The 9436-nt window shown below is 39.0% G+C and overlaps 1 protein-coding gene across 4 annotated transcripts; it reads right to left on the reverse strand.

Annotated features, from left to right (window-relative positions):
* Nucleotides 1–466: 466 nt before the first annotated feature.
* On the reverse strand, nucleotides 467–9436 carry LOC107803104 (alkylbase DNA glycosidase-like protein mag2). Of its 4 annotated transcripts, XR_012707601.1 has the most exons (4): nucleotides 8165–9436; nucleotides 7932–8025; nucleotides 4055–4348; nucleotides 467–664 (listed from the first exon to the last, which is right to left on the reverse strand). XR_012707601.1 is itself a non-coding variant. In XM_075249514.1 (3 exons), exons 1-3 carry the CDS (start codon nucleotides 9223–9225, stop codon nucleotides 4271–4273), a joined length of 1233 nt encoding a protein of 410 aa, XP_075105615.1. In that variant the 5' UTR covers nucleotides 9226–9436; the 3' UTR covers nucleotides 3908–4270. The 4 variants fall into 4 exon arrangements, 3 of the variants coding, with proteins under 3 accessions (XP_075105615.1, XP_016482208.1, XP_016482209.1); XM_075249514.1 differs by lacking the exon at nucleotides 467–664 and having other exon boundaries at nucleotides 3908–4348; XM_016626722.2 differs by lacking the exons at nucleotides 467–664; nucleotides 7932–8025 and having other exon boundaries at nucleotides 3908–4348; nucleotides 8141–9436.

Below are 9436 nucleotides of genomic sequence, written 5' to 3' on the forward strand. Positions count from 1 at the left end.
TCTTTAAACGGGGCTCATCTCGTTATTTTAAAAGAGATATCCTAAAGTGGCTACATTTTCTATTATGTTTGTCTCTAAAATAGAAAGGGAAAAGGTACGTGCTAATTTACCTGCATGCCTTTTAACTAAATCCGGATTTCCTATCAATCGTTTGATTCATTTGGTTAATTGTTTGCAAGATGAAGAACGTAGTATCTCGTGGAACCTGCTTCTAATTTTAATGAAAATTACATACAAGCTGGTGAAACGCTACAACTACTCCGAACATTTCTTGAGTTGAACTTAACTAAACTTATTTAGGCTAGATTAAAGGATTTAGCTACTAGACATTGTTACTAATGGGACTTGAACGTGACCCTATGTACTGCCTAACGGAACCCGAAAAAGGGACTAAAATAAAACAGAAACAACATTGTATAAGGTCGGAGTATACATACCCCTTACTAACAAACAACTACCGAACTAAAACACAAAGGGCTAAACTCAGTCGAGTATCAGTACATACTTTCATACTATTGAATTATAAACTAATCAATTTTTACAGACCCGTTAATGTACCATGAATATTACAACAAATACTTGAACTTCTTCAACCTTTTTCATTTCATGCTTTCGAACTGTTTCAGTTACATCAATATGGGACTCGAAATGTGTACTTGGAATGCTGAAATGCAAAGAAGAAGAGGAGAATAGCAGGGAAGATCAGCAGCAACAGGAATCAGAGTAACAGCAGCAATCAAAGCAACACAGCAGAGCAGGTTCTATTGCAAGGAATGGAACTATAGTTGACGGGAAAGTAGCCAAATGATAGCAGCACACAGTGTAGTAGAAACAGAACTCCAGACAATCCAATTCCGAGATAAACCAAATGCAACAAACACTACCAGTAATCTCGATTGAAACTTAGAAGAAGCAATACTACCTAACAGATTGACAACAGATGAACTTCAGACAAACAAAAACCAAGTTTCTGATTTCCTATCTGTTTTTTTTATTTCTTGCTCTCTTTCTATTTCTATGTATATATGTGTATCTATGTATGTCCCCAGCCCTCTCTTCTCAGATCTATCTCCCCTCAAACTGATAGAAGTCCTTCCCTTTTATAAGCCTTAACCTCAGCCCTTTAACAGCCTGTTAGACCAAAAGAACACCCCTCCCATGTGCTATCTTCTTTTCAGTTTCCACTTAGCTATTTAAGTATTAACCCCATGACGTTCCCTTGGCAGGCTTAACTTTTTAGTAAGGTTTATTATTTCTGAAACTAAAGCAAAGTATGGGCAGCCGAATGTGATCTGACAGCATGTGCTGTCAACTATTTTATTCAAAAGCCCTTATGCAGGGCACAGGCTGTGCACAAATGCACCTGTGGTGCACCAATGCACATGTTGTGCACATGCCCTGCAATTTTAGAACTGTAACTAAACAAAACATTTTATTTTACATTTCCTGATCCAAATCAACAATTATAAGTACTAAACTCAGTTCCTGATTGATTCAAACAAATGTGTCCAGAAGCAAATCGATTTGTTATTGTTCAGGCAGTTGAAACTAATTGACGACACATGTCGACTCGACTATATTAATCATAACATGCACAATCGTAGCCAAAAATCAGACATTTAACAGTATCGAACGCATGATTTGAATTGTACTGACTAAGCAGAATTGTACTCGAGGAATCAGTTAATCAGTTCAAATTTGAAATTCAACTAATTGCACAACAAATACATACATACACATTATCAGAACAAGTAGAAGAAGAACTCAATCAAACAACAAAGGTTCAGGCAAGGTGGACAGGACACAGTTGGTAAAATTCGAAACACAAATTTCACAACAACATAAACAGCCTTTTAAACAAACATGGACTAACAGAATCAAGAAAAGAAAAGCAAAACTCACCTTAAATCTCGAAAAATCAAAAGCCTTAACTTGGATTCGAACAGACCTTTCTTAAGGCTGAACGGACTTTAATCGAAGTGTTTCTCAGATGAGAAACACTTCGATTAAGGTCCATTAGACCTTAATCTTTTGGTTTAAACGAGATACAGACCAGTGACAAGGAACCCTAAGGTTCCAAAGATTAGATCTGGGATTCATGCTTCCCTGGTCAGATTCGGACCAAACCAAGCATGGTTTGGTCACGAGGGGGGTCCAGGGACTGTCTGGTATGAATTTAGGGCAGATCGGTGTAGATCGAGTTTTGACTCGAATCTTCAAATGAAGATTCGAGAAGGTGGGATGGGATTCGAGGTGTGTGGTTGGTGGATTTGGGTTCAGGACGGTGAGGAGCATCTAGGGTGTTAAGGGTAGGGTCACCGGCGTCCATGCCGCCGGCTTTCATGGTGAAGGTATACAGGGGCGGCTAGGGTTTGGAGGGCTGGGGTCTGGTGAAGACGACCTAAGGCAGGGGGGTTTGGATTAGGGCGCGGGGTGAAGGGGGAAGGGTTTATATACGGGGTGGATGGCTTGATCTCAACCGTTAGATCAATCTAGATCTACGGTCTGGATCTGAGGGCTTAAGTGGAACGGTGTCGTTTGGCTTAGTAGGGGTCAAGGTTGGTTCGGGTGGAACGGGTCGGGTTCATTAGTGGGTTATGGGGTGTGAGATCTTGGCCGTTGATCAATCTGAGATCAACGGCCCAGATCATACTGGATTAAACGGTGTCGTTTGGATGGCTAGGGGCTGAACTGGACTGGACCGGGTAATTTGGGTTGGGTTGTCTGTTTGGGCCCTGAATTAAAGTGAAAATCAGCCCAAACTGATTTTCAAACCCAATTTTGCACTCTCTTTTATTATTTTTTTTATTTTAAAACAAAACCTAAGTAAATCAAATTAAAATTAAATAAACACTTAATACAATTATTTGCACACATATATTAAAATATTTAAAACAGGTAAAATCAAACAAAACAAAAATCACGGACCAAGATGCCTATTTATGATTTTCTATTTAACAACCGGATTACGGTTCAAATTACGCATGACACATACATTTTTTGTATTTTGTTTTAATAAAATAAAATGGGCAAAAATCATAAATAATTAACAAAGTGCCATGTAAAAATCCAAAAATTGTACAGCAGGACCAATTGTTATTATTTTTATTTCTTTTGGAGCGATTGTCGCGCGAAACAAAAATCACGTGCTCACAGTCGCGGCTAGACACAGTAGGATCAATTGAGTTAGCAAATCTAATGTGCGTACAAGCATCTTTTTCCTTTTATTTTTGAATTAGGCACTATTTAAATAAAAAAAGAACCTACAATAACGTTTTCTTCCTTAAACACTAAAACCGGATGGACTAAAAGTCTTGGATAGACGCCACATGTCCAATCCATCAAGTTAGGGATATATTTGTTTGGATAGTAAGACAGTAGGGGTTCTTTTGATCCGATAGTATAACGAAGGGTAATTTTAAACAATTTCTAATAGTAGAGGGATATATCAGACCCTTTTCCGTTTATAAAATACAAAAGTTAGAGGCAATTTTTAAAACATGTAATAGTGATATTTTGGGCCAAAACCAGCTCTTGGGATTTGGGTTTTGAAAATTTGCCAAAATGTAAATAAAATCTATGGCCAAACATGTATTTGCTAAAAAAACCACAAATATATTTTGGCAAAATCTATGGCCAAATGGGTCCTAATAGTTTCAACACTCAGTGGATAGTTGGTTCATCCCTTTAGCCCTTCTACACTAATATACCAGACTTGGTTCATGACAGGATTCAGACTCATAACGTGCACCTACCTTATATTCTGAAATGTACTACTTTTGGTTGAACTGAAGCTATTGGACGAATGCTGCCATTTAAAACCCACACAGGATAAACGAGATGGATCTCAACAGCAAAAACAAAAGTAAAAAGGATAGAAACAAAGACAAGTGCTGAATCTCTATCATAGTAAAGTTTATTTATATCATACCTCGCTGCTAAAAATCACAACACCGTTTGAAGCCGTTTATTCTCGTAATTTTACATTTAAATGGGACAAGAGAATTAAGGAATTGGGGAGGAAGGGGGGTAGAAATAGTGAGCATTGTATTACCTCTATACGAAGAAAGTGCAGTCGGATAGGGATGGCAATCAAACAAACAAATAGCACATTCCTTTACAGCATTTCGAGTACTGCAGCAGTCCCTCACATCAATCAAACAAATGAGGCTCTGCCATATATAGCACATTCCTTTACAGCACCTAGCTTAACTCAATACTAACACTTGCCACAGAATTTTGGTGCACAGCATCTTAGGAAACCGATTCTTTATTTGCATACACATTCCAGCCTCAGCGAATAGTCTGACATCTGAACACTTTCGGTCATTGGCTCCAAATGCAAGCCCTGAACCAAAGTGTTAAATGATGCAAAGATCAATATCCTGGTATACCGAATAAAAACCTCAAACATAGACAGCAATGAATACTAACAAGTCAATAGAGCACAAGGTGGAAACTCCAATCAATCAACCACACCTCATTCTCACACCAATTGGGCATGATACATTAATAGACTATATTACTTCAGCTCTAATCCAGCCCCCTTTTTCTTTCATAAAGATTCTTATGGAAAGAAAATTAACGAATCAGTGAATAACATCGGAAAAAGAGGAAAAAACAGCGCAAGAAAAACAATGCTAATATACCAACAGTAGCAAAAAACTGAACCAAAAGAAAAATTTTAACCTAACAGGGTTCTAATTGATTACACACCTCATTCATGTAGGAGGATAGGAACAGCCAACTATGCAAAAAGGTGTAATAATTGGATTGAGAATCTCAATCTCTCAAGAGGATAACATTCCTCCCGTTTCTCACCAAACACTCATCAATTCTGGAATATCCATTTGGAGTGTCATTTATACAACAAAATCTTTCTAAAAAGGTTGAGAGATTAAAGGTTATTACTATGATTGAGTTAATGATATTACTTCGTATAATTGATTTGTTCATTAATAAATAGAGCTTAAAGAGTAAAGGCAACTAATCTTAGCTTAGGGAATAAGGTTAAAGGTTCTTAGGACTCCAAGAGTGCGTTTGCACCCTTTTGCTTGAGAGAAAATGTATATAAACTAATTAAAGGTGCATTAAAAGTTTATCTGAGAGATCCGGCCTGGAAATTGTAGCTGGCCCAGGGGCAGATCAGACCAGAATGGCCTGGTTACATAAATTAAATAAACAAAGAAAAAAGGGTCATCTTTTTCTCTTAAGAATCTACTTTACCTCAAAAAATTGGTAAAAAGGCCTAGAGTAGCTGGGGCAAGTTGGCAACCATTCACTAAGTCGGAGTAATTAGGCAACTACTATCAATCAACTAGTTAATGGTGTTTAATTAAGCAATTTCCTTAGGTACGGAATGATTAAAGGACTAAGCCTTGTAGTACATGACCATCATTACAACAACAGATACACAAGTGCAAAGAGCATGCTCTCTCAGAAAAATTACGATTTGTCTCTAACTTTTTTTTTGATAAGGTACGATTTGTCTCTAACCTCTTCATAAGGCACCGAAAGAATTTAGGATCCTTGCCCCAGGATCTGCACCTCACTGCCAGATGGTTTCGGCCTTTAAAATCCTAGACCTCAAGGTCTTCCACCTCACCAACATTGACTAAAATCATCCATTGAAAATCTTTCACGGGTTTTGTCTAACTTGTCGCCTTTTTGTCTTGGAAAACGCGCCATGGCTGATTGAGATATCTGCAGTGTTGTGAAAAGTGCTCACTTCAGCGCTTAAAGCTGAGACCTCGGGGGCTTCTGTGATGTGAAGCGTAGCAGGTTGAATAAAGCGAGCGCTTCTCGCTTCTCGCTTTAAGCACAAAGGGGCTTGTCGCTTCTCCTCGCTTCACGCTCTTCACAACACTGGATTTGTATTTCTTTTTCCTTGTTCCACGCCCCACATGAATGCTAGGATCCAATGGTGCGACAGTCCTATACCCATTTATTTTTGTAACAGTAACATTAGTAGTCATGTCATTAGACTACGAGGGTGTTTGGATTGGCTTATTTTAAGTGCTTATTGGCTTTTAAGCACTTTTCTAGTTTTTGTGGTGTTTGGCAATGATAAAAAGTGCTTAAAAGCACATACTTTTACGCATGAAAAGTACAAATATAAGTCAAAATCCAAAAGTTGGGTATTACCAACTTATGACTTATGACTTTTGGCTTTTAGCTTATAAGCTACTTTTTAAAAGACAATCCAAACACCCTCTGCATTAGTTCCCACATCAACCTATTAATTCAGCAACATAATTGTCTATTACTATATACCAATCAACAATGCTTTAAGTCTAAAGGTCGACTATATCCATCATCTTATATCCATTCTGCTCAATTCAGGGACTTGCCTAGGTGGCTAGGTCCCAACAAATTGAATATTCCATTGCCCTATTTTACTTTGGCCATCGACCTACTAAACTTTTATCTATTTGGATTTAAAACCAACTATACTTTGCAAAACTAACATAGGTAGAGTTCATCGCCAACTCCACCAGCAAATGAAATCAAGAAACTGTCCATTAGCAAATAGATTGTCGTATCTTGAGGGTTAGGGTCAATTGGCGTCATAAACTATTATCTAAATAACTGTATGTGGTTGGGGGTGGGTTGGGGGGGGGGGGGGATTAATAATATTGATCGTCCTTGGGTCAAAGAGACCCTTCGATTTGGCTAGTGGACCTAAAAAATTTTATGATGGTGGTGCTTCGGCCAGCTTGTGCATACCTCGACTATTCCATCGGGTACCTGCAACCTCCCACCAACACAGATGTCGAATAACTCTATCCACCAAGCCTTTGGCAGATGGGAAGAAATCACCTAGTATTTTTTTGCGGGATTTGAACCAGAGACCTCACGGTTCTCCGTCCACTTTATCAAACACTAGACCACACCCTTGCGTTCTTTGACTAGTAAACCTATTATAGACATGCACGACAAATGTGCGCTAATAGGTTGCATATTAGGTAAACCTAAATTGGGTTCTCTACTTTCCAAATGACCAGAATAAACGTAGAAATTCAATAGCTAGAACTTAGAAGAAAGAATAAGTTTGTTTTGGTTTAGACCAAAACAAATATGGAAAAGACAGCAATGAACATTTTAAATAGCAATATGGTGCAGTTAATGAATTGACAACCTTACTAATGAATAAGTTTATGACAATCAGCAACCATATTTAATACATACAAGTAAAATGTAAGCATACATTTTCAATTTTACGCACCACTATCCAACATTTCATAAATCTCAATGCATCATAAATTAAGGGCTTATATGAATCAAACACTTTGACATTTTGTATAACGTGGTACCCTACTTTGTTTCAACCACTAAAACAACCATATCTGCTCTCCTCCTTCCTTCATTTGGTGCTACATACTGCAGTCCACTTCATGCTCACTAATGTATACACTCCATCTTTTTCCCCTCTACAGTCACCTGATTTTACATATAAATACATAAATTTTCACAACCAAGCACGAATCAACCTCATTCCTCAAGGCATATGTCTCACAAAAGGTAAAAAGTCTACTCTTCTTTCAATCTGTTTCTTTTTTTTCCAGATGAATCTTTTTTCCAATATTTGATACACCTAAGCTCCAATATGACTTCCAAACCAAACTCAACATCCAAAACCTAAAGAATTTAAGATAGTTTGACATATCTACAAAATTTCCTAACTACAACCACTGGAGAAAGTTTAAGAAAAAGCTGCTTTAGTCATACAACAAGCTGTTTGATTCCAGTTTGAACATTTTGATAATTTCGAAAGCTATTCATGTAAAGCCATCATGCAAGCAAGCATAACAAACATTAGCCGATTTTTATGAAGCCATGATTGTGAGCATATATAAGGAAGCAACAGTCAGGATTTTCCATCCACAACTAAATATTGTCTATATTATCATTAAAAAGAGATAAGAAATTACTTCAAAATATGTATGCAGGTTGTTGTCTAACGGGGCAGTGAATGTAAAACACAGTGCAAGCCATTTGCAGATTATCTCATGAGCGATTAATAGACTGCAAAAGAATTCAAATTTAAAAGCAACGGGAAGGCAATCGAAGTTCAATCACAATGACAGGATTAATGACCACACACCACTCTAGAATTTAATATAGAAACGACTATTATTACTTCAGGCGGAAAATAGTCAAATACCCAAGATTCCCAATGCCATTTATAGGCTCGAGAAGCTGCAACTGATGTTGCTGTGTCTCCTGTCCTGTCTGAATTTGCTGCAACGGCTGCACATTACCAGCATCAATTGCAGCTGCAGCAGTAGTTGGAGTCCCTTTCCACTCCACAAACCGCCACATATACCACGCCCCAGCTGACCTATATGGTCTCCATTTCTCGCACAATTGCTCCATCTGGGATGGCCTAGGTAATTCCTCTAATCCGTATAACAACTGGACACCTTTCCTGACCCCCAAATCACTAACAGGCAAAACATCCGGCCTATGCAGTGAAAAAATCATGAACATATGCACTGACCAAGAACCAATACCCTTCACCATCGAAAGCATGGTAAACAATGACTTATCATCCATCTTTACAAGCGCATCATCACACAAAATCCCATTTTTATACTTATTAGCTAAGTCATATAAATAACTAGCCTTTCGCCCCGAGACACCTATCTGCTTGAGCTGTTGAGCGGATAGGGAGAGGACGACGTCAGGGCAAACGGCATCCTCTCCGCCACAAAGGGACACGAAGCGCGTGTAAATTGAGGTGCCTGCTTTATAAGCTAGTTGCTGGTACAGAATGCTCTTGCTTAAGGCTAAAAACGGAGAATGGTGTGATTCAAATTGAGGGACCGGAAGTGTGTCTATTAAGGAACCGAGAAGCGGGTCGGCTGAACGGAGGTGTAAGAGTGCATTGTCGATTTCGCCGTTAGCTGATAAGGGTTTGATGATTTGAGGCAAACCCCTAGATGATGATGATTTTGGCGCGCTCTTTCGGCGACTCTTGGTGGATGCTGGCGTCGCGGAGGATGCGGTCGTTTGTGGGGTTTTTGAGGAGGGGGTGCAAGAGAGTTTTCGGATTTTCTGGGGTCGAATTGGGATTTTGGAAGGGTTGGAGGGGTTTGGGGGAAGATCAACGGGAGAGTTGGATACAAGGGTGGAATCGGAATTGGGTGGAGATCGGGGTTGGAGTTGGGATTGGGGTGGAGTTTGGGTTTCGGGTTTTGCTTGTACTTGGGTTTGTTCACCCATGAGCGCTAAATAGAGGCCAAGGGAGATTGGCTGATATTTTCCGGCGGTTGTGGAGGGGGAGGAATTGGAAATTTCAGGTGGCAATTGACGGCGACGGTCTGGGAACTGAGTGTAATGGTTATCCGAGGAGTAGCCGGACGATTTGGTACGTTTATTGAATTATTTTGTTAGAGAACGTAATTGCTATCGCTCAAAGGTGCATGTAACAACA

This window comes from Nicotiana tabacum, chromosome 3 (genome assembly GCF_000715075.1).
Source record: "Nicotiana tabacum cultivar K326 chromosome 3, ASM71507v2, whole genome shotgun sequence".
NCBI lineage: Eukaryota > Viridiplantae > Streptophyta > Magnoliopsida > Solanales > Solanaceae > Nicotiana > Nicotiana tabacum.

Bases quoted from the DNA above. Each gene is read 5' to 3' on its own strand.
- LOC107803104 (XM_075249514.1), bottom strand. From the start codon at position 9,225: ATGGGTGAACAAACCCAAGTACAAGCAAAACCCGAAACCCAAACTCCA. The intron at 8,026-8,164 runs GTATTTGACTAT...ATTCTTTTGCAG, and splicing joins AATGGCATTGGGAATCTTGG to TCTATTAATCGCTCATGAGA. The intron at 4,349-7,931 runs GTAATTTCTTAT...ACTTTGGTTCAG, and splicing joins ACCTGCATACATATTTTGAA to GGCTTGCATTTGGAGCCAAT.